At 60.6% G+C, this 24,574-nt stretch overlaps 1 protein-coding gene and 1 long non-coding RNA gene across 2 annotated transcripts in view; both read right to left on the reverse strand.

The window, feature by feature from the left end:
- The window catches only part of LOC147575127 (uncharacterized), a 194,269-nt gene that overhangs the window by 150,689 nt on the left and 19,006 nt on the right, over window positions 1-24,574 (reverse strand). The window lies entirely within an intron of this gene.
- Window positions 6,308-16,153, reverse strand: LOC147575129 (uncharacterized). Its single transcript, XM_086684720.1, is given in 14 exon segments — window positions 6,308-6,719; window positions 7,094-7,192; window positions 8,189-8,296; window positions 8,547-8,617; window positions 8,933-9,072; window positions 11,468-11,493; window positions 11,736-11,837; window positions 12,057-12,068; window positions 12,071-12,190; window positions 12,447-12,684; window positions 14,252-14,365; window positions 15,405-15,543; window positions 15,691-15,830; window positions 16,064-16,153. Coding segments are annotated over 14 exon segments (1,428 nt in total). The 3' UTR covers window positions 6,308-6,690.

Here is a 24,574-nt window from a genome sequence, read left to right on the forward strand (position 1 = left end):
CCTGGCCGCGGCTTCTCTGGGAGACTCTGGGGTGAGTTCTGTCTCTGCAAAGGCCCCTGGAGAGGCCGGCGCTGGGTGGGGTGGGGGACCTTCCCTCCTCTCACCCTGAGGCCTTGGAGCCGCTGCAACCATCACTCTGTTTCCTTCTCAAGAGTCCAGTGCAAGAGCAAAAGCCGGGTCGGCTCCAGAGCCGGGCCCAAAGGCATCAGGGGCCTCGGCGTATCTGCAGGCAGGCGTGCTATCTGGAGCGACTCCTGCAGGGGCCTGGGAGCCAGCAGGTGACCTGGGACCTGTGCGGGGACAGCGGGCACCTGAGCAGAGTCAGCTGGGTCCTGCTCCTGCTGGTTCCACTGTTCCCGCTTTCGCTCCCAACACTGCTCCTGCCATCGCCCTTCTCCCCGCCCCTGCCACTGCCCCGATCCCATATGGAAGTCAGCCAAAAATCAAGGGGTTGAAGACCTATACAGGGTGCTTTTTTTTATCTTATTTTATTTTTTGTTTATTATATTTTATTTCAAATTTATTCTCCAATCCCTGACCCCGACCCCCCACCAAAATGTCTCTTCCTCTTGTCCCTCATCCTTTTTCTCTTCTATTTTTTAGCTGTTATGTTATTTGTTCATTAGTTATAATCTATATTAATCTTCAATAAAATGTTATATTTATTTCACGTTGTGCAATTCCTGAGCCCTGGGTACGCTCACAACGCTGTGAACCCCGCCACAGAATTTTGCTGCAGAATATCTCGATCCCCAAGGGTCACCGTGTACCCAGAGCCCTCACTCCCCTTTCGTGCCCCCGCCAGCCCCTGGGAACCCCCAGTCTGCTTTCTCTCCATGTTCCGTTACCTAGTCTGGAGGTTTCCTTCAAGTGAAATCTTGTAAGAGATACCTTTGTGTCTGCACCGACTTTTCAGATGGGACAGATTCATTTTTGTACTTTGTGGTCGTTTGAAATAGACTTTTTCTCCTTTGATATTGAAATCACAATGGATTAAAGATTAGGTGGGAAAAAGGAGGCCCCTTCGGTGACAATGGTCTCGGGGTGGAGACCCCTGTTTGTGCCGTGACACCACAGCCTGACGCCAGAGAGGACACGGCTGGTCCTCCCGTGGCCCAAACAGAAACCGGAGATGCAGAAGGCCGGACGGTCACACCACAGAGGGGAGAGCATCCCTCACGACCCAGGGCCAGAAGGTTCACAGGCCTCTGGGCCAAATAATGCGCCAAAGACAGTGCGTTCCCCGGGATGGAGGCCAGACCCGTCCCAGTCCATGTTGAGGCGACCCCCACGGGAGCAGGCATCAGAGATGCGGGGCATCCCGGGGAGGGACTCGGGTAAGTGAGACCCGAGGGAGGCAGCGGTGGTCGCCTTCAGAGGGGCAGGTTTCTGGTCTAGGGACCGGCAGCCCAGGTGACAATGTGAGGAAGGCGAGGCCCCAGCGGATCCCCAGCAAGAAGTCCTTGTCCTGCAGGGGACCGGCTGGCCCAGTACTGGGAGAGCCCCCAGAGCCCGGGATCGGCCCTTCCCCAGCCCCAGGTGGGGCCCCAGGCAGGTTGGTCAGCTCTGCTCCCCTGAGTTCAGTGGGTGGGGGGGCCCTCGGTGGGTGGTGGGATCCCCCAGGAGGAGGGACTCGAGCCCCAGGACGCCAAGATTCACGCCTGCTGGTAGACAATCCAAAGTCAGGGAGATGGGCTTCCTGACCCAGCTCGTCTAGTGACTCAGGCTGTGCTATTAGCCTCGGTGTCCCCATCTGTGACATGGGGACGTAACGGCCTTCTAGATGGGTTGGTGCATTCCCTGAGAGATGAGGTGGAATCGTGGCCTGGTGCCTGCAGGACACAAAGGGCCACCTGGAAGGCTGTCCCAGAGTACCCCAGGGCACAGGATTCCGGAAGCCTGTCCTTGGCCCCTGCCTGCTCTCCCCCTTCTGAGAACACTCAGCGTTGTTTGCAGTGGATGCAGGAGGTCAGCAGGGCCCATGTGGAGGAAGGTCAGTGCTGGAGGGACAGACAGACGTGTCCCGTGCCCCCTTCCAGGGCCCGAGCTGTGACACCCTCTGACCTGACCTGGTGTGGACCCTGCTACTGTGGTTTCACTCCCTCCCTCCTTCCCTGATTCAGCCGGGGATCTCAGGTCCCTGCTGTGTGCTGAGCACCATGACCTCTTCAGTGAGCATGACCCTACGGGGTCCCCCACGTGGCATCTTCCTTTGCAGGGTCTGAATCTTCCTGCGCTCTGTCCCCTCTGGCGAGTCTGCGAGGGAGGCCGCTGCACATGTCCCTGCAAGGAAGCACGAGTCCAGAAGGTCCAGACGACCTGCCCCAGGTCCCAGCTTGTGGAGCCTGAATGGCAAGGCGGCCCCAACTCCCACAGTGGATGAGGTAGGCTGGACCTTCGTCCCTCCCAGCCTTCTCCAAAGTGCAAGGCCTTCTCTGCAGCCCAGGGTGAGCCTGCTGGGCACACAGGGCCCTCCGAACATGCCCTCGTTCACATGTGGGTCTGGGCCCCTTGCCCCACCCTCAGCTCCTCTGCCGGATGCAGGGGGAGCCCTCTCCTCTCCCTGGGTCTGCTCCTGGGGTCCCGGCCTGCTGGTCTCAGAAGAGCTTGCAGATTTGCTCCCCATGACCAGCGTGGGATCAGGGACAGGATGGGGGCTGTGGGTGGAGGCCAGGCCTTAGCGAGTGCGGGACGATGGATTTGGTAAAAGAATGACCTGCAGGTTCAGCTGGACTCCTGTAGACTGAGCAACAAGACCGCATACCCACTGGTCCCCCTGAGCACACAGGACAACATGGAACAGAGGAGCAGAGACCCGGAGGGAAAGGCTTGGCCCAGCGCTCACCTGCCCTTACGTTTTTGAACCTCACCTATATGGGGGCGGGCATATGTTGTCCCGACGGTACCTAAGGCAGAAGCCTTGTGTGGCAAACACAGGACAGAGCTGCTCAGGGTGACATCGGGAGGAGGCGTGGACCCCCCGAACGTCCACGGCTCCCTAGAGGCCCGACCCCCAATCCCAGAAGCACAGCTTGACGAGCCCATGAGGAACCCATCGCTTCTTTTTAGAGCAGGGAACACTGAGGTTTTGTCCGAGGTTACCCAGAACTTGGAGGGCAGAGCCCGTGGCAGGTGGCCTGAGACCTGGCATCTGTCCACAGAGACACGTCTCCTGTTGTCGCCCGATCCCGGTACCGAGGCCCCGCGGGGCCTGACATGGATGTCTGGTTCTACCCTGAGCTTTCCAGAGCCGTCTGCGGGGCTCCCGGGAAAACGCCGGCCCTTGCTCCAGACAGAAGGTTCTGCCCTCCGGTAAGAAAAGGGAGGTGCATGCACTCACTGGGCTAGAGGCCCTGCCCCCACCTGCCCTTGGAGAGTAAGGTCTGGGGAGCCCTGTCTTCCTGCTCCTTCCAGGGTTCTAAGACCTGCTCGACCACGTAGCCCCTCCTTCCTGGGAGACATTCCCGGGCCTCCTCCGGGATCTCAGGCGGAGGTCACAGCAAGGGATCGAGCGGGAGGATCTGGGCGGTAGGGAGGTTGAGGACGGAGTCTGGAGGCCAGGGTTCCCGGTCCAGCTTGGCCGCGAACCAGAAAAGGATTCCTAGCCATTCCCCCCGGGGTGTCGCCCCATCCCCTTGGTGACGTCAACCCCTCTCCTGGAGTTACCAGTGGGGAGACCGACCACCAGGAAGTTCTTCCTCATCTGCCCGGAAGAGTCGAGACCAAGTTCACGGACAAATCGAGGGGCGTGTTTCCCTACACACCCATTTGACAGATGGGAAATCTATGGACAGGCCACGGGAACGGAGGCTTGCTTCTCCGGGGTAGCTGGGCATAGCCCCTCCACCGCGGGCCTCACTTGGCTTGGTCCTAAGCTGCTGGACGAGCCCGCTGATCCCAGCGAGACCACATGGCTGTCACCAGAATTGCTCAGTGAACCCCTCCGTGCTCCAGTCAGCTCCATGCGAGCAGGAACTAGGTTGGCTCATTGCTCTGAGTCCAAGTCCCCGGAACCTTCCTGCAATGTAGTGGACGTTTACCTTTCTCGAATAAGCAGATGACTTGATATGCGTAAGGTGTTGTCATTGACAGAAACCGCTTCTGTCCTTGATCCTTTGTGGATGCGTCCATGCCTGCCCTCAGCACCCTGTCTGCTCCCCGCTGTGTGCACGCACCTGGATCCCAAAAGCGAGCCCCGGACCCCACGCAGGAGGTGGTACGGCCTCTCACCCACAGCCAGCAAGGGGGAGCGCCCTCCCATGGCCCTCCTCACCCTAAGAAGACACGTAAGCCATATTCACCAAGGTTTTTAACCACGGTACACACACAGACACACACACACACACACACACCCACACACACACACACACACACACATAGAGTGAAGGGTGGGGGCCCTGGAGGACCCGCACACGTATGTCTCCTGCACCTCCCGCCGCCTCGGTGCTTTTGTGGGTTTGCCCTGGTTCTCTCGGATCCTCCTCCCGGCTCCCTTGAAGGCGTCAGGTCTCCGCCCGAGTCCCTGGGTCACCCACCCACCTCTCCTATTAGGAGACATGCAAATGCACACCCTGCATTTCTCTCATCTTCCTCTCTCCTCCCAGACATCGGTCATCAGATTTGGGAGTCGAGAACACCCCTTGTGTCTTCCCTCACCTGTCCTTCCACCCAGCTCTTCCCAGGCCGGCCCCGAGGCGGTCCTCGGACTGGATTCGTTTCCTGGCAGGTGGGGGTCAGGGGACAGAGGGCAGACGGTGCCGGTGGAGGCAGGAGAGGGCCGTGGCCCACACGCCGAATGCCGGCTTGTCTGCCAGGGCCCTCGGGCTGGGTGAGCCCCGCCGGATCTCCTCTTTCTTCCCGGGAGGCATCCTTGTCCTGAACGTGCACCAGGGAACCTGAGTGAAGAGACGACTTTGCTTTGAGACGAGGGGCGGTGTGGCAAGGGCTGCAGACGACGTTGGCCTTGGATGGGGAAAGCGAGGCCGGCCACGCACCGCTGTCCCTTTCAGGTCCCTCTGGCAACTGAGTGCACCTGCAGCCGGAGGGTCTGGTTCCCGGCAGGCTGGCCGTGTCCCCTGGTGCCCCCGGTCCCTCCTCTCTGCCTGAGGACTCTCTCCCAGAGACAGGAGCCCGTCACAGCTGTCTCTGGGGATCTCTGCTTCCTCACCTTGTCACCTGGGCGGCCGGTCCCCAGAGCAGAAACCTGCCCCTCTGAAGGTGACCACCGCTGCCTCCCTCGGGTCTCACTTGCCCGAGTCCCTCCCCGGGACGCCCCGCATCTCTGATGCCTGCTCCCTTGGGGGTCGCCTCCCTTGGACTGGGACGGGTCTGATCTCCATCCCGGGGAAAGCACTGGCTTTGGTGTAAAATTTGGCCCAGAGGCCTGTGAACCGTTCTGGCCCTGGGTCGTGAGGGATGCTGTCCCCTCTGTGGTGTGACCGTCCGGCCTTCTGCATCTCCCGGTTTTTGTTTGGGCCACGGGAGGACCAGCCGTGTCCCTGCTGGTATCAGACTGTGGCGTCACAGCACGCACAGGGGTCTCTACCTCCGACACGTGCCCTCTTTTACTGACACAGCCTCTTGTATCCTCGTGATATCCCCTCCACTCCCCGGTGGAAGGCACGTGTGACCGGTTCTGAGGGAGAGAATATAGCGATGGGTGTCGCTTCCAAGCTGGTTCATGAAAGCCATGGTGTCTCCGCGTTTTCTCCAGGGTCCATTCTCTGTCTCTGTGTCAGTGTGTGCATCTGTGTGTGTGTCTCTCTCTGACGAAGCAAGAGCAGATAACATGAGCTGCCCCAGGAGGCCCAGGGCCAAGAACCTGCAGAGGGTCCGGGCTGAGACACAGAAGGCCTGAGACCCCCCAGTCCCAGCCGAATCCTGCCAAGAGCACGTGCCCGGTCGCGGGTGGAGGCGGACCGTGCCCCAGTCGAGCCTCAGCTGAGGCTGCAGCCCTGGCCTCCTGGGTGACTGTGGGGCTGAGGCTCCCAGCCGAGCCGAGCCGGGAGACTGGCACAGAAAGTGTGAGGTGGTTCAGGGCTCTTCCTGCAGGCACCTCGTTAGGGTCATGTCTTTGTGGAGACTCTGGAAGAATTGTGGTGTGCGTAGTCCTTGTGCAGCTGTACAGAAGGCATCTAGGATGCTCGAGGCCGTCTCTCTCGGAGGCTGATAGTCCCCAAATTCTAATAAGCTATTGCCTATTTTGCTCACTGCCCTCTCGCCAGCAGCGAGCACGTGCCTGGCGTGTCACGGGTGCTTATGCGTGTTTCCCGAAGCAGTGAGCGGCTTCCTGGGGAACTGTGGGGTGTCAGGGAGCCCGGGGAGCGGTGCGCAGACTCACTGCAGAGAAGACACGCGGCAAGGATTGCACTGGACCAGTCCGAGGTCTATTTCCCAGCAGACAGGAGGTGACAGCCCCTCTCGGCCGTGGAACCTGGAGGGCACGAGCTGACGGGCCAGGACTGGACTCTCCCTGCCGGCCAGCACGTGCCCTCCCATCCCCAGCTCCTGAGGATCATCAAGGATCCCTCTTGGGCTAGAGCCACGGCCCTTGGACTTCACCCCATCAGCGGCCTGGGGTCACCAGACACCTCTCGGCAAGCCACGGGATGAGACCTCCCGGAATCGCGAAGAACGCTCCTGGGGTCTCGGAGGACCACGAGCGGAGGCCCAAAGTAAAGGTGGTGGCCCTCAGGGCAGGATGGCGTGCGCACAGGAGGCTGTGGAGGGAGAGGGGCACTGAGGGGGCACTGCCCGGTGGGGGCCGGTCTGCCCACGAGCGTTCCCTTTCTATCCCCGGTTTCTCGTGTGCTGGTGTGGGACACTGCCCGGGTCCTCCGGCCACGGCCACAGAGGCCAGACCGGACGGGCTGCCCGGTGCCCCCTGCCCACACCCGTCAGCAGGACGAGCCTGGTGCTGATGCAGGACAGGGCCGTGGGAGGGGAGCACCTCCCACGGGGCTTGGAAGAGCCCGCTGTCACCCCTCCTCTCTCTGCCCCCGGTGAGCCGACCCTAACAGGGCGGACGGGGCCAGGCGTGGCGCGGACCTGGACAGTGGGGGGGACGGGGGGAGGGCTCTTGACCACGTGTTACCATCTTTCGGAAGAACGGTAACACCATCGGCGAGCTCCAAAGTCTCACATATGTCTATGAATCTTTTCATGCTCGGGAAGCTGGACGTGTTCCGTCTGCCTGCGGTCGGGAAGCACAGTCACGTCAGTTACCGGTTCTGGCCGCGTGGGCTGCACCCCGACCCCCTCGGACACCGCCAGGCCCTCGCAGGACAGAGACGCGAGGGCGCCGCCACGGGAGGCGCAGCAGACAGGTGATGGGGAAATGTCCTTCTGTCCCCTCTGTGCCCCGAGGCGGGCGGGTGTCCCCAGCGAGGCCCTGGAGACCGGCTCGGGTAGCCCCGTCTGCTCACCCAACCCCTCTGGCTGCAGCCCTTCCCCCCCCCTCCGCCCCCGCTGTGCGTGCCCTGCGTGCCCCGCGTGTCCCGTGCCTAGAGGGGTCCTTTCCCCACCCCACTCCCTTCCGTACCGCCTCCGCCCGGCACAGAACCTCTCCCCGTCTGCCTTCCCTTCACCACCTCCACCTGCCCCGCCCCCAACTCCCCCCATCCTGCCCTCAGTGCCAGGGCCTGAGCCTCCCGCGGATGGCCAGCCCCACTCCTGGCCTCTCCTCCTCCGACCTCCCCCCCTGCACTGGCCTCCCCCACTCACCCCCGCAGCGGCCACCTCAGAGACCCGCCCACGTGGTCTCCAGGCTCCGCCCACCCACCTGCCCCCTGCCACCTGCCGCCAGCCTGCCCTGCAAGGGCTGCGACCCACGGTATGGACTGCCCGTGTCCCCCCAGATTCATACACCAAAGCCCCAGCGCGACGGTGCGAGGGGTCGGGGCCTCCGGCGGTGCGTAGGGTCAGCTGGGGTCCTCGCGATAGGATCGGTGCCCTGGGAAGAAGAGGAAGGGACCGGAGCCCCCTCCCCAACACCTGACGCGGCGAGACGGCGGCCGCCTGCAGACCCCGGCCCTCCATCGGGCCTGCGCCCTGAGCTGTGAGGATCGGTGTCGGTCGCGGGCGCCCTGTCGCGGAGCCCGAGCTGCGGCAGGGGCCTCCCTCTGAGCCTGTGCCCCTGCGCCCCCCCCTTACCTGCCCCCGCACACCCCCTCCCCCAGATGTCACTCACTTAAGAACAGTAGCATCTTGGCGGTCCGGCCGGCGCGGCCCAGGCGCAGATAGACCACGCCGAAGCTGTAGTCCGTGGACAGCACGTGGAAACCCTCCACCCCCTTCACTGGGCGGGAGAGAAGCAAGGCAGGGGCGTGCGGGAGGGGTCGAGAGCCCCCTGCTCCCCCCGGGGCCACGGCCCGCCTGACCGCCCCTTGTGCCGGGTGCCCATCCCGCCCCCCTCCACGTTCCCCAGGACGGAGGGGCGGCCGGGGACGGCGCTGGCAGAGGCACCCTGTCCCACGTCTGGGTGACGAAGCCGGGGGGGCACTGCCACCCCCGGCCTCCCTCTCCCGGCCCCGGGCTATCATACGTACGTGTGTTCCTGAACACCGCCTTCTTCCCATCTTTCCGAAGAATTAACGTGTGTGACTGGCACCCCTGTGACCTAGGGGGACAAGGCGGGACGCCCATTTCTGGAATTTTCCAGTTTGGACCGGGACCGGTCCCACAGCTTAAGGGAAACACTTCGAACACCCAGTGCCTGCTGAGTGACCCCGTGTAGCCTGGGGGCTTCTCCCAAAATCAGGCTTTTGAATTTTAGGGGCAGGAAGTGACGGGTTTCAGGGCTGCGGGGACCGTCACTCTAGGCTTTCCTGGTGATCCGGCTCCAGCACCCCCACCCGGACAGGGTGATGCCCCAGGCTGCCGTGGCCAGGGCTCTGGGGAGGCTGTGCTGGGTCCCGCACCCTGCTCCACTCACCGGCTAAAGGCCAGGACCACCTTCAGCTGGCCCACTTTGTGAACCTTCACCGTGGATGCCCCCAGCTTCCTCCTGTGTCTGCCAGGCAAGAACCCCTTGCCATCGGAGGCAACAGCCAGAATGTACCAGAACCCTGAAAACTGTGCAGAGGTGCTGAGGAAGGTGCTCCTTCCCAGGCTCCCAGCCAGGCTCCCGGAACCCACCGGACAAGGGATGCCTCCCAGACACCCAGCCCGCGTCCAGCACCCACAGATCTGCACGGCCCCTGGTTAGGGGCCCTGGTGGGCAGACGCCAGACTGTCCGGGGGTGTGGAGGCTGGGCAGTGGGAACCGTGTGCTGTAACTTTCTTCCCGTGCAGGGCCTCCGGGGGGGGGCCCCATCCCTCTGATTTCCTGCCACAAACCCACAGTCCCAGACACCGCCACAACCCGCTCAGCCTGTGCCCACAGCCACCTCCGCTGGAGGGTTCCACCTGCCAGCGATCTCCTCGTTCCAGAACACGTCCTGCTGATTCCACCTCTGCCCACCTAGCATCTCTGGGTGCACCTGCCTGGGGCCCTGCGCCCTACCCAGCTCCCATGGCCGGCAGCTGCTCTGGGAGAGGCCGGGGGGGCAGTCCCACTGGGCTGGCAGGGGCCTGTGCCGGAGACTCCTGCCAGCCTCGGGGCACTGCCCAGGGCCCCGGGAAGGCTCTTGGAAGATTTTTAGGGAGCGATCTTCCAGCTGCCCACACTCGGACGATCCCTGGCCCCCACGGCCTGGGTGCCTGGCTCGGGGGACAGCAGACCTACGGCTTTACCTTGTTCCAGTTGAGGCTGTGGGCCTCCCTGGGCAGCTGTTCCTGTGGCCGGGACCCCATGGCCAGCACAAGCGCCAGGACCAGAGTGGACACCAGCCTCCCCGGTCCCATCTTCAGCCTCCCTCTTCGGCCACCAAGGCACTGAGTTTAAATCTCCCCACCCACCGACCCTGCCGTGGCCGTCCAACCAACCCGGAGCCTTGAGCCGGCCTGGGGTGGGCCGATGGGGAGGCTGGGGGGCTTCGGGCCCTCTCCTGCCCCGGGCACAGAGGGCCGGCCCAGGTGCTCAGCCTGGTCGGTGCCGCCTGCCTGGGAGGCGTCAGACAAAGCCATCGTGTTCCCGAGGTCACTCCCCCCAGACCTCAGGTCACCACGTGTCCCCTGGAGCCGTCCCTCCTCACAGTGGGAGCCCTGGGCCTCTCACACTAGCTCCCCACCCCCGGAAGAGAGACAACAGCCAGCTAGTGTCACTATGAGTCACTTCATAAGGTTATCTGCGTGTGAGAAGGAGGACCTGACCGCAGGGTCGCCCTGAGCAGGTGCTGACGGGGGGTCTGCCCTGAGCAGGTGCTGACGGGGGGGTCTGTCCTGAGCAGGTGCTGACGGAGGGTCTGCCCTGAGCAGGTGCTGACGGGAGGTCTGCCCTGAACAGGTGCTGACGGGGGGTCTGCCCTGAACAGGTGCTGACGGGGGGTCTGTCCTGAGCAGGTGCTGACGGGGGGTCTGCCCTGAGCAGGTGCTGACGGGGGGTCTGTCCTGAGCAGGTGCTGACAGAGGGGGCAGCCGGTGTGTGTGCACAGGCACATGGGGTGCGTGTGCGTGTGCATGCAGCTCTCCTGTATGTGCCCACCTGCCGCCTTCCTGGCGTGCACCCCACCTCGCCGTGAAGGATGGGCAGCCCCCACCCCAGCTTCTACCAGGACCTCCGGCAGGGCCCCACCAGACCACAGGAGGACCCACAGGCCAGGCCTTTGCAATCCTGGGCCCCTGGCCTTGCCCCAGAGCCCTGCCCCGGACACCGAGGTGCCCCAGCCCGGCACCCCGGTGGGCACCAGTGCCCACCTCGTCGGCCCAACACCCTGTCCGAACTCGAATCACAGGCCTGCTCTCACTCGGGCAGACGACCCTCCCATTGGCCCGGGGCTGTGTGATCCCTCCCCGGGGAGCGGCTGCCTCCGGCCCAGCCCCTACTCCCCCGCCAAGACCCGTGTGTGCGGGTCCCCCCACCCAGAGGGACTCTGCCGAGGGACACAAGTGCAGGCCGGCCCTCTCGCCCCCGAGCTGTCTCTCTGTGCCGTGTGGTTCAGCCGGGGTGTGCCCACCGCACCCTATCCTCTCCCTGTGTGGCCCGAGCCCCACGAGAGCAGCGCCCCGTCCATCTCTGTCCGCCCTCGACACCGAGCCCAGCCCAGCACACGAGTGAGAGGTAACTACAGCGGTTTGTGGAATCGCTTTATTTGGAAACGCAGCAAGAGTCCCTGGGAGCACCTGCCCAGCACCCAGCACCCAGCACCCAGCACCCGGGTGGCTGAGCAGGTTGCCAGCGCCTGGCCGGCCTCGCCCGGACACGGTGGGCACTGTCCCCACTGGAGGCGAAGCATTCACCGAAAACCAGGAAGAGCACTGGAGGACCCCAGGTTCGAGGGGCGTCTGCCTCCACCCGGGTCCCCGGCCCCTCATGGCTGCAGAGCACTGGGGTGTAGGACGCGGGGTGATGCTCGGGAGGCCAGCTTACCTGGAAGGCCTTGTGCGCACAGGTGACTAGGGGGACAAGAGGAGCCGTGAGGTCTGGCCCACAGCCTCACCCGAGACGGGGCCTCCCCTGTCGGCCTGACTTCGGGCAGGGAGCAGGTGACTCCTTGAAGAACTCACCCTCCCTAGTCCTGCCTGACTCACTGAGGCCGGGAGGCTCCCCGAGACCAGCGGAAGTGAGCCGGTTCTTGGGCATGGGGGCGGCCCCGGGGGACCCTTGGGCGTGGGGGGCGGCCCCGGGGGACACTCACAGTCCCGCTGCAGCGCGGCCTGCTGCTGGGACAGGAAGCCCAGGCCCCTGCTCCACCTGGTGAAGAGGCGCACGGCCTCCTGGCTGGCCAGCTCCGTGCGACCTGCGGGGCAGGAGGGGACCCTCACACCTGTGCCCCCCGCCCCAGCTGCCCCTCTTGCAGCAGGGGGAGTGCAGGGATGAGGCCCCAGGCAGAGAGGGCCATGGCGAGGCGCCGGGGTCCCTCTCTCTGGCCCCGGACCCTGGGACGATGTGCTTCCCGCACAGCGTGGCTGCGGCCGGCAGGGAGTTTGTGGGCGGGCCCGGGGTCTCCTCCACTTACTGTATAGCTCCCGGTGCTGAAGGCCTCGTCCTTGAACTCCAGCTGGGTGAAGACGACGGCGTAGTCCCTGAAGTCGGTGCCCAGCACCCGGTAGTCTGACACGCCCAGGAGACACGAGAGGCCCCCCCGGCAAGCTCAGAGCCCCAGAGGCCCGTGGTCCCCGGGTTCCGGGTGACGGATGGCCAGCTGGCGAGGGCCTGTCCCAGCTCATCCGGGGTCACTCTCCCCCGGTCCTGTCCCCACGGGGGCAGAGGGCCACCCCCCTGCACACCACAGAGGGAGTCTGGGGGTGACCGATCCCCTCCCCTTCCCGCAGTGCTGTCCAGGCGAGCGAGCCCATCCCCACGCTGCCCCGCACCCCGAGGGACACCGCGGAGGCTGTCGCCTTACAGGGGTTCTCAAACACCCATCCAGAGTTCTGTCTCCACAGCAACACCGTGCCCACATCACACCTCTCCAGCCCGGAAAAGAGACCGTCCGTCCTCAGCTCAGGGTCCAGAGTCGGGACCAGAGGACACAAGGGTCCTGCCACCGGGGCCCGGCCTGCCGCCAGCGTGTCGCAGAGGGAACCCTGGCTTCCTCTGACGGCCCCCATTACCCAGAAACCTCGCTCTCCAGTGAATCCAGCCTGGCTCGGGAATGAGCCACAAGAGAGCCAAGTTCAGATCAGCTCTCTCCCCAGGGTGGTGGGGGCACAAAGGACGCAAAATGAGACTCAGACAGACGCTGGGCCCTCTGCATTTTTGGGTGAGGAGCCCCAGCATCACAAGGGACCAATCAGTCCCTAAAGTGAACGGACACAGCAGACAGGCAGTTGGTCTTGGGGTGGCCAGGGGGCTCAGGTGGTTAAGGGTCCACTCCAGATTTCAGCTCAGGTCATGATCTCATGGTTTGTGGGATCGAGCTCCGTGTCAGGCTCTGTGCCGACAGCGTGGAACCTACTTGGGATTCTCTCTCTCTCCATCTCTCTCTCTCTCTCTCTGGCCCTCCCCACTCACAATTTCTCTCCCTCTCAAAATAAGTAAATAAACTTTAAAAAATTAAAATTAAAAAAAATAAAACAAACAGAAACAACCCGTCTCAATGTTATAAGAAAAATTACAAACTGGGAAATATATTTGCAACTAATTTTTATCACAGATGAGAGGCTAATATCCCAAACACTCAAGGGTTCTTACAAACCGGTAAAAACACACCTAACAGAAAAATATGCCAAAGATACGAACAGGCAGGGGCGCCTGGGTGACTCAGTTGGTTAAGCGTCCGACTCTTGATCTCGGCTCAGGTCTTGATCTCAGGGTTGTGAGTTTGAGCCCCGTGTTGGGGAGGAAGCACAAAAGGCACGTTGACATGTCCCAGGATGCCCCTGGCCTTTGTCCTTACAGAAGATGCATAAAAGCTGACACAGGGCCATCTGCTGCCCATCAGATGGCAAAGAACAAAGAGTGAGGGAATGCCCGGGGCAGGCGCCAGTCCAGGGGACCGGCCACGTGTGATGTGGAGACACGGGGACTCCGAGAGACGTATCCTTCAGGTAGACCCCTGGGCCCACTCCCCAAAGTGTGTTTCCAACTGCAAAAGATTGGAGACCTCCGTCTGCCCAGCAGCAGGGCGCTGGCAGAAAGCCCGCTGGACCAATACGCAGCTGTAAAACAGAGCAGAACCTTCACAGGAACCCATGGGGGAGGGGAAGGAGAAAAAAAGAGAGGTTAGAGTGGGAGAGGGCCAAAGCATAAGAGAATCTCAAAAACTGAGGACAAACTGAGGGCTGATGGGGGTGGGAGGGAGGGGAGGGTGGGTGAGGGGTATCGAGGAGGGCACCTTTTGGGATGAGCACTGGGTGTTGTACGGAAACCAATCTGACAATAAATTTCATATATTTAAAAAAAAACAGAGCACAGCGCCTCCGAAAATGTGACATGGAATCGCCGAGTGACCCCGCGGTCCCGCCGCTGTGAGCGCCCAGAACCGAAAGCAGGATCTGAAGGGAGACTTACACACCCACGTTCACGGCAGCGTGATTTACAAAACCAAGAGGCGGAAGCTGCCACGTGCTCCGGCCACACCACGGGACGTCAGCCTCAAAAGGGAGGGGAATCGCGGCACCTGCTACCACGTGGGCGAACCTGGAGGGCACCGTGCTGAGTGACGTCAGCCCGTCACAGGGGACACGTCCTGTAGGAGTGGACGCTCACCGGAGGCCCTGGAGGAGTCGGAGCCACGGACACGGAGAGCGGGAGGGTGGGGCTGGGGGAGGGGAGGGTCCACGTGTAACGGGACAGAGTCCAGTCTGGGAAGACGAACACGTTCTGGGGATGGACGGTGTGGGGGGGGGGGGGGAACGGCTGCACGACAGTGTGAGTGCACCTGACGCCCCCGAACTGTGTCTTGAAAGTGGTTAAGACGGCCGTTTCTGTGCTGCATTTATCTTACCACAATTTTTAAAAATTCAGTAAAGACAGAAGAGAATAAAAGGTGAAATGTTCTAAAAGAGAGCAGAGGTGGGGCGCCTGGGTGGCTCGGTCGGTGAAGCGTCCGACTTCGGCCCAGGTCATGATCTCGCGGTTCGTGGTCTCGAGCCCCGCGTCGGGCTCTGTGCTGACAGCTCGGAGCCTGGAGCCTGTTTCGGATTCTGTGTCTCCCTCTCTCTGCCGCTCTGCCATTCATGCTCTGTCTCTCCCTGTCTCTATCTGTCTCAAAAATAAATAAACTTAAAAAAAATAAAAATTAAAATTAAAAATAAAATAAAATAAAAGAGAGCAGAGGCTGTGTGGACGGATACGGAGAGGTTCCCGGCGTGCGTGGCTCGGTGACACACGTGTGCTGGCGTGTGGCCGCCCGTGTCTGAGGAGCCACCACGAATCACAAGCATGGGTCACCTGCAGGGAGGGGACGGGCTGGCTGGGCAGGTGGGAAGGACCCGCTCTGAGCACCTTTAGGGACTCTGATTTCTGAGCCATGCAAATGCACTTCCTATCCGAAGGCCAACAGATGACTTCAATTCAATTCAATGTAAGAAGACCCACTAGCAGTCCTGGTGGGGAGGGGGGCTCGGCACCATCCGTCTTTCCAAACCAGCGTCTGGTCGCAGTCCCCAGAGGTGCAGGTGACACAGCACCAGGGGGCGCTGCTAACCAGTCACACCAGACAGCGGACACCGGAATGGCGTCCCAGCCCCGCGGCCACCCCCGTGGCCCTTAGGTCACCGGTGGCTTTTCACAGAGCCTGAGGCTCTCCAGACGCCTAGCTTCTGGATTTGGATGTCTGATTCCGCCAGCCTCACCGGGACACAGCCAGCCACGTGGCTTCGTAGCCCACACCGTGGCGCACGTGACCGTGTGTGCTCACCCAACACAGCGGGGCCGCCATCGGACCCCAGACCTCCTCTGTCCTTGCTCCTCCCACAGCCAGGCCCGTCCCAGCAGGACCCAGGGCCCCACGGCTCCCGAAGGCAGACGCGGGTGTGGGAGGAAGGTTACCAGTGGCTCTGAGACACCACGCGCGAGCCCAGTTTAGGCGGCAGCTGAGGGGGGGCCTTGCCCCGAGAGGCCTCCCGCATCCACCGTGATCCCACCCAGAGGCCCGCCAGACCTGCTCTCCGGGGACACAGGCCCACAGCACACAGCTCGCTCACCTGTGCCTGGAGGACAGCATCTTCAGACTGTTTTCTGCAGTAAGGGTCACCACGACACCCTCGATGTCCTTCGTGGCCTTCTCCACCGCAAAGCCCTTCTCACCGGAGGCCACGGCGAGAACGTACCAGGACCCCAGAAGCTGGGGGGAGAGGGGCAGGTGAGGGGGGCCGGGGCCCCCAGCCCCTTGAGGCGTCCTCTTCGTCCGGGAGTCCAGGGCCCCTGACTCAGGCTGACCCGTCCCCCCGTAGCCGGTGCCGGTCTGGGCCGGCACCGGGAGGGTAACCCAGAGACTTCGGCCCCACAGGAGGGGCCTGGGCCCCTAGGACCGACGGGGCTCGAGGCCAGCACTGGCACCAACGGATGGGCCATTACCTGCCTCGGGTCCAGCCTTCCCAGCCACACAGCCTGGGTGCAAGGCACTGAGACCGACGTCAGAAGAGCAGTGAGCAGGACGCTCCCCATCTTCCGGAAGTCTGTGCACCAGCACACCTGCCGTGGGGCCCGGGGCTGCGCAGTCCCTCCGGCCCGTGTAAACCCGTTCAAATGTCTCTGCGTGGGTCACTGTGGGCGGCCACTGACCACCAAGACACCACGCTGGCCTGTCTCCTTGCAAGGTGGTGACATTTCCCGAGGGGGTGGCATTATTTTTCAGTGGTGGCCCCTGTGCCCTGCCCCGATGCGCTGGAGAATGGGGATTGGGCCCCGGGGAACATCAACACTGCCGTGCCGACGCCTGCTTCTGTCTGCTTCCTTCTGTTGGGCGGTTCCAGAATGGGCATCCTAACCCCGGTCAAACCACTGACACCACTGGGGATTCAACGCTCTCCCTTGCTCAGTCTGGGAAGGCCAGAGACCCTGGTCTTTGAACGTGGCTGGCAGCAGGCCAAAGTCAAGACCAAGGGAAGGCACAAACAGTTCTAGAAGCCGCACTTCAGATCTTTTGTCTCAATCATTAAAAATAGGAAAAAAAAAAAAAAGCTCCCACTCCCCCCTGGCCCACCCATTACTCTGCTCTCCTGGCCTTGGCCTCCTGCCCCCACACACAGTCAGCAGCCAGCCCGGAACATCCTGTTCCTTCTGCCCCTCCGCTCCACCTGTCTGGACTCGCCCACTCTCCGGCCAGGCTTGGCCTGCTGCCCCCCACCTCTGTACTCCGTGACCCGGGCCAGGAGCTGCACATCCCCCAAGTTTCCGTGAGAGTCCTCTGTGGGCCTGGGTTTCTCACCTCTGGGTCATCTGAGCCCCTACCTGGGAGCAGAGGGCAGAGGGCTTGGCGGGATCCGTCTGAGCCCCCAAAATCCAAGGGGAGGCGGCCGGCAGGATCCTTCCCCGGGGGGTGGGGGTGGAATGGGCACACTGCATTTCCAATGGCTCTGCCAGTCGGCTTCCAAGGGTTCTAACAACACAAAAACAAGCGAGATGCGGAAGGTGAAGGAAACATAAAGCCACGTGTCTTGCCAGGTCTAAGGACTGACCCCTGATGAGCCACCACCCGGCCCTTGGTGAGCCCCGTGGGGAAGTTGGACACAGGTAAACCAGCCAGCCCCGGCACAAACGTGCACCTAAGCTCCCACTGCCCCGGAGCCCGGGGAGTGTCGGGCCTCGAACGTGGATTAGGAGGGCCCCTGACTGCCAGCTTCTCCGACGCCTCGCAGCTGGAGATGACTCACAAGGACAAAAATATCACCCTACTCTTCAGAGTAATCCTATTTGCTGTTTTTCCACATAGAGATTCCTGACAAAACATTCGGGGAGACTAAGGTGAACGGAGAGAAACACAGCAGAAGAAAGGTAACAGAAGCCCCACGGACGCTTCCTGCATTGGGACCCCCAGGCGGCCTCCCTTAGTGCCCCGGGGCTGGCATCACAAAACCACACACCGGGCGGCTTACGCGCAACAGACACTGATTTCTCCCAGTTCTGGAGGCCGGGTGTTCCAGTCAGCTGTGCCTGCAGGATGGACAAGGGCGTCTTGGTGTCCTCACGGCGGGGGGACGTGGGGGGCTCCGGCTGCACCGATTCCCCTCATGGGCGCTCCACCCCCATGACCTTGTCACCTTCCAAAACCCCACCTCCCAGCGCCATCACGTTGGGGGTCAGGATGCCGACAGGAATGCCGGGGGCCGACACACACGTTGGAACCACACAGATTGTGACAACGGCTATGAACACCAGGCTTAACAAGGTAAGAGCCACATCTGAAATTACACCATGTTCTTTAAATTCTCGTAATGTAGCTGGAAACCATAAAACATGGTAGAGATGAAAAGACATCTGGGTAACCCGAAATGATCTTACGGAATGCAGATTTAGGGAAAAAATATTATACAGTAGGCTCTCCTGAGCCAGATTGAACACGTTGTGCTGCAAAGGAGATGTCTCAAATCCCAGGAAAAAATCGGTTTTTGTAAATAAATGCTGTCAGGGCAACTGAATATCCATCTGGAAGAAGATTAAAATGAAACATATTCGCCTCATGCCCGAGAGTAAACACCAAATGGATCAGAGATCTGACACTAAATGTGGAAATAGAACCACACGTGTAATGAATGAAATCATTGGTGAATTTCCCTATTACATGGATGTAGGAAAAGGCTTTCTAATTGCATCAGTTCACTCCTGAAAGCAGAACCACCAGGAGGCATATGAATTCACAAAAAAGGGATTTGGGGCAGGAGTTTGACCCCATGTCGCTGTGGGAGCTCATTCCATAAGCCCTGTAAGGCCGTCGCCTTCTGGGAATTCTGGGAAACGCCGTGCAGCTGAGGCAAATCAAGCCATTACAAACCCATAGGCCACACTAACTTGCATCAAAATCCAGATGTAATTTAAAAAAAAAAAAGTATTGATAAATAACCCGTCTGTATTTTTTAAACTTTTTTATAGCAAAAATAAGCCACAAAGTCAAAAGATGAATGACAGATCTGGAGAAAGTATTTCCAACATATATCACATGCAAGGGCTAATAGCCATGCTCTATAAGGAACTTTTAAAAATTAAAGAAAAAAGGCACCTGAGTGGGTCAGTCAGTTAAGTGTCCGACTTCAGCTCAGGTCAGGATCTCACAGTTCCTGAGTTCAAGCCCCACATTGGGCTCTGCACTGGCAGCGTGGAGCCTGCTTGGGACTCTCTCTCTCTCTCTCTCTCTCTCTCTCTCTCTGCCATTCCCCCACTCGCTCTTTTTCTCTCTCAAAAATAAATAGTTAAAAATTGAAGAAAAAGGGCCAAAAACTCATCAGAAAAATGGACAAATGACATAACCAGATAATTCATGCAAAAAAAATTAAAGCGATGCCTAAACATACAAAAAGATGTTTGCTATGAATTGTGTCCCCCCAAATTTCTCTGCTTAAGTCCTGACCCCAGCACCTCAGAATGCAGCACTATTTAGAGATGGAGCCTTTGACGAGGGATTAAATCAAAACGAGGTCATACAGGTTAAACGTAACTGGGGTCCTTATGAGAAGAGATTAAGACACAGACACCACACAGGGGAGACCGTGTGGGGACACGGGGAGGAGATGGCCGTGAGAGAGGCCTCAGGAGGACACAACCCAGCCACACCTGCATCTCAGACTCCAGCCTCCAGAGCTGGGACAGAATCCACCTCTGACATTTAGGGCTGTGGTCCTTCGTAAGGGCACAGCCCCGGTGAATGGAGACGGTCTCCATTCTCATTCACCATGGGAGACGCGCAAATTAAAACAACACCGATAACTGTTTATCACCTATCACCTGGTGAAAAATCGAAGAGCTTGGCCCCACCACACGCTCCCTGGCCAGGCCGTTGGGCCCCGAGAGTGCCACGTTTGGCTCTTCAGACCGCAAAAGGGTACGATTCCTATACAGGGAAATGTGGCGACATCTAACAAAACCGATTTATCTTCTGATCTAGAACCCCGCTCAGGAACTTACCCTAAAGAATCACCTGCCAGGACACAAAAAATGGATGTGCGCGGTGCTCACTCACCGAAGCACGGTTTCTAACGGAAAGCCGTTGGAAGCCACCTAAATGGCCACGCACGAGAGCTTGGTTGGCCCAAAGACGGTGTGCCCGCAGCGGAGCCCTACGCGGCGACGCACGCAGCGGGAAGTCTCCGTGAACTGGTGTCGGGTGACATGACACGCGGGTGTACCATCAAGTGAAAGAACAAAGTGCCCAAGGGCACGCGGAGCGGGCGGGTTGTAATGCCCGAAGTTCCGAAATCTCCCACAAAAGACCACCAGAGTCATAAGTTAAAGCCAAGCGGCAAGGGTCGTTTATTGCAGGTTCGAACTTGGACCTCTGCTCACTCATTGCCGGTGACGCTAAGAGGCAAGGCCTACCGATCGGGACCAACATTCTTGATAAGAGTGTGGCTGACCGGTCGGGACCAACACTCCTAACAAGAGTGTGGCTCTGAACAGCCGGGGTACAGAGTTTTTAAAGCCGATCACATCGTTTTATCATTATCGGGGAACAGAACAGAGAAACAGTTCCCAGATGAGTTAGAAACAGTTGCCAGATGAGTCAGAAACAGTTATCGAATGAGGTGATTATTTTAGACTTTCTGCCGCTAAGTTGCAACCAGCGGATCTCCTTGACCTTGTCTCTGATGCTCTTTTCTTTGAACCTTTGTTTCCTTAATTGGTAAAGCCTCATTCACGAGAGTGTGAAGCATGATTTACGAGAGTAAAAGCAAGGCTGTTATCTTTCGACCTTCAGTGTCAGAACAAAGTTATCTTTCAAGCTAAGCGTTAGCCCTACAGTACAATTTAACCCTTACACGGGTGAGACTCAGAACGTGTGTGTCTGCCTCCTTCTGCCAGAAGAAACCCAGAACGGAGAAATCGGAGTCTAAGGAGTGCGGTCCCCCCCAGGGACAGGTAGGGTAGGTAGGGCCGGGGAGGAAGGTAGACCCCCCTCCCCCCTGCATGCCTCCTTGGTGTCGCTTTGACTTTGGGATCTGGGTAACCCGTTACGTCAAAAGCAAACGAGTGGAATTCAACTGCACAGGGGCGCCTGGGAGGCTCCGTCAGTTGAGCGTCCGACTTCGGCTCAGGTCATGACCTCGCGGTTCGTGGGTTCGAGCCCCGCGTGGGGCTCTGCGCTGACGGCTCGGATCCCGGAGCCGGCTGCAGATTCCGTGTCTCCCTCTCTCTCTCTGCCCCTCCCCATCTCGCACTCCATCTGTCTCTCTCTGTCAAAAATAAACAAACATTTAAAAATTTTAAAAAGGAATCAAACTGTATAATAGACGGATGACATAACACCCGAACGGGGTCAGTGGAATCAGCCCTGATTTTTTCTGTATATTCTCAGGCTAAAGAGTAAAGGAACCCCAAACAAACCCTGAGTTCTGGATTTTCTGAGGCTCGTCTTCGCGGCGGTTTGGGGGAGCAAGCCCGAAACGGCTTTCTGGGTGCTCTGGGATACGTCAGAGGGTGGCGGTCTTCTCAGGGTTGGAAAGCGGGGGACATCTCTCTGCCGAGGCCAAGCCCATGCCAGCCCAGTGAGGAGGGAGCGGGGGGCACCTGGCTCTCGGATCTTGCTTTCTCAACACCGCTCTCTGCAAGAAGGAGCCGGCTCCGTGGGGGGATCACTCCAGGGTGGGGTCACGGACAACAGGAAAGGACTCGGAGTGTTTCCAGTAAACACGTGTTTGAGGAATCAGGGAAGTGTGTCAAAAGGACTCAGCGGCTGTCCGGGGGGAGCCCCCACTGGACAGATCTGGACGGGTTTGCGCCTCTAGAGGAAAGAAGGGAGCGTTCCTGGGTCCGGACTGACAGGCAAGAAACACGTGGTGGAGAAGCGAAGTCTTGCGATCACGGGAGGTCACTGACCCTCCGTTCCCGCTGAGCGCGCTCTCCCGGCATCCCCTGTGCCGCCGTCCTCCCCGCGGACCTCGGGGGGCGTCGCCTGCAATTTCCCTCTGCCTGAGGAACACGCTAGCAGTAATTTATTGTGCCGCAGGTAAACGAGGGACAAATCTCTCCACGTTGATTTCTCGAAGCGTAGCTTTATTGGGGCCCCCGGGGGCTCAGTCGGCTAAGCATCCGACTCGTGATTTCGGCTCAGGTCATCATGTCACCGTTCGTGGGTTTGCGCCCCGCGTCGGGCTCTGCGCTGAGTCAGCTTGGGGTTCTCTCCCTCCCTCTCTTTCCGCCCCTCCCCTGCTCGTGCCCCCCACCCCAAGAATAAATGAATAGATTTTAAAAATACACTTAAAAAGCATAGCTTTCTTTCCCAGAACTCCGAGTTGGTTTCAGAGATGTGCCTGCGTCCCGCACCACGAGAAGCCAGCTGTCACGGCCTCTGGCTGCGAAGCGCCTTTCCTCTGCGGCTCCGTGAACGTCGTCCCCAAGCCGCTGCGTCCACTTGAGCACGATGTCCCTGGGGGTGGTTTCTTTCACCCTGCTCTGGCTTCCCTGCACCCGGGACGTTTCGGTCAAGTGGGCATGGCTTCGCCTCTATTTCTTCAAATCTTTTTCTGCCGAATTTTCTCTCCCTTCTCTTCCTGGGAGTACTTCACACGCCCGACCCCGGCCGCTGGCGGTCATTCTCTGCTCCTCAGCTTGGACAGCCTGTGCCGGTGTGTCCCGGGCTCACGGCCACTGGCTCGTGCCCCCTGCAGTCCCCTACGCCCATCCGGGCAAGCTTTCGTCTCGGCTGCTGTGCCACGCGGCGCTGGCGTCCCCGCCTGGCTCTCCTGATGGCCTCCGTCGCACTGCCCCCCGGCCCCGTTGGCTCGCTCGTTCTGGGTTCGTTAGACAGCTGTTTAATTCTGCCGTCTCGTCGGCGAGTTAGCCCCTTGAGCCTGCCTTCTTTTCGTCCCTTTGTGTCCGTACCAGGCCACTCTCCACCTGTCTTCTCGCTCCGCCCACGGATCTTCTCCGGCTCACTTTTGTTTTTATTTTTTTTTAATGAAAGACAGAGCGTGAACAGGGGAGGGGCAGAGAGAGAGAGAGGGAGACACAGACTCCAAAGCAGGCTCCAGGCTCCGAGCTGTCAGCACAGAGCCCGACGTGGGGTTCGAACTCACGAGCTGTGAGATCATGACCTGAGCCGGTCAGATGCTCAACCAACCGAGCCGCCCAGGCACCCCCGGGTCACATTTAACAGTGCTCCTGTTTATTGTGTGTAGCTCAGCCGTCATTTTCTGTTTCCTTGTACGTCCAGCAGCGTGTGCACTTAGGACACAGTGCGGAGGCTCTGGACCCAGAGTCAGCCTCTGAATCCCGCTGGCTTTCGTTAGGGACTGAATCGTGTCCCCAGAAATGCAACTGTTGAAGCCTTAATCCTCTCTGTGGCTGTGCCTGGAGACGGGGCCTCTGAGGGGGTGACGGGGTGGAGGGAGGTCGTGAGGGTAGGACTGGCGCCCTTCTGAGAGGAGGGAGGCAAGACACAGAGGTCTCTCCGGGGTGTGTGGGGCAGGGGCCTGGCGAGGGCACAGCCGGAAGCCCACGGGCTCCAGGCCGGAAGAGGGCTCTCAGCAGAGACCAACCCATCAGCACCCGGGTCTCGGGCTTCCAACTTCCAGATGTGTGAGACATAAACTCTTGGTGCTGCATTGCTGCCCCGAACCCTGCCGCTGCCCCCCCCCCCCAGGCCCGTGGAGCCTGTGGCGGCTGCCCGAGCCGGTGAGCCCACCGGCACGCGGACCACCTAGCACCGCGAGCTTCGGGCGGACGGATGCATGGAAAGTCCCAGTTGTCCCCTCTAACCTGTCAGGGGCAGCTTCGAACAACATGGGTCTGTCGGGAGCCTGGCTCGGGATTCGGTCCGGCAGGTCCCATGCAGGCCCCCCGCCTCGGGCAGGCCTCCCTCCCAGGCAGGCCTTGGTGGAGGGTGCTGGACGCCTGAGCGGGGGCGGTTTCTGCTGGGGCTGGGCCGGTCCCCACCAGCCCCCCAAGCACTGCTTGGCCTCACCCGTGAGGCAGCTGCTCCCTGTGAGCCTTGGTCATCCTGGGCTGAGACCTTCCCCACTTTCTCTGCCCTGACCAGGACACCCTGTCTGCCCTGTGGTCTCAGCCCCCGCTGGTGGAAAGGAAGTGGGGCGATCAGTCAGTGTAGGACATGGGGTGACAGCGTGCATGAGGGGACCCGGACACTGAAAGGGCTGAGCTGACCACGCAGGGGAGGGTGGGAGGAAGCCAGCGGGTGGACAGAAGAGCAGCCTTGACTGGAGGACTTTGGACTGCATGCCTGTGGGATCTGACTTTGGGGCGAGAGGGAGCCATGGGAGAATGTAGGCAGAAATGCAGTGTGGTCCCCTTTCATCTGAGAGACTCAACCAGCAGCTCAGCTCAACGATGCCCGGCTCGGGGCCGCTCAGGCTCTCTGGGAGCGGGACGGTGGTGGGAGGATGGTTACGGGGCCCACGTACCCGGGCAGCCTGGCTCGTGGGCCCCGAGCAGGGCAGGGCCGGGTGAGACCCTCAGGGCGGGAAGGGGGGAGGTTCCGGGGGCTGTCACCCTGCATCTGAGCTGTGTGGGCCCCGGGCCCCACAGGAAAGGAAACACGGGACAGACGGGGAGCCGGCCTGCCCAGAGGCGCCCCCCCAGCCCAGCCCCGTCTGGGCAAATGTCCAGCCAGGGACGGGACCTGAGTGGTTCACACGCGCCACCGTTCACGGTGAACAAACACGCAACGCTTAGCTTTGCTGCTGCTTCAGGGAAGTCATCGGACACACACCCACTGCACCCACCTGTCACCCCCCGGGCCCACCTCCCCAAGAAAGACACTCAGGGCAGTGGGCTTGGCATGGGTGCGAGCGGGTGCGAGCCGCCCCTTGGGGCCAAGGCAGGCCAGGCGGGCGGGGGCTCGGACCATGCTGGCCTGGGGTCAGGGGATCCTCTAGATCAGCTCCTGAGACACAGAAGGGCAGGGCTTCAGGGCAGTGG

This window comes from Puma concolor, chromosome D4, assembly GCF_028749965.1.
Source record: "Puma concolor isolate L17-30 chromosome D4, mPumCon1.1.hap2, whole genome shotgun sequence".
Taxonomy (NCBI): Eukaryota; Metazoa; Chordata; class Mammalia; order Carnivora; family Felidae; genus Puma; species Puma concolor.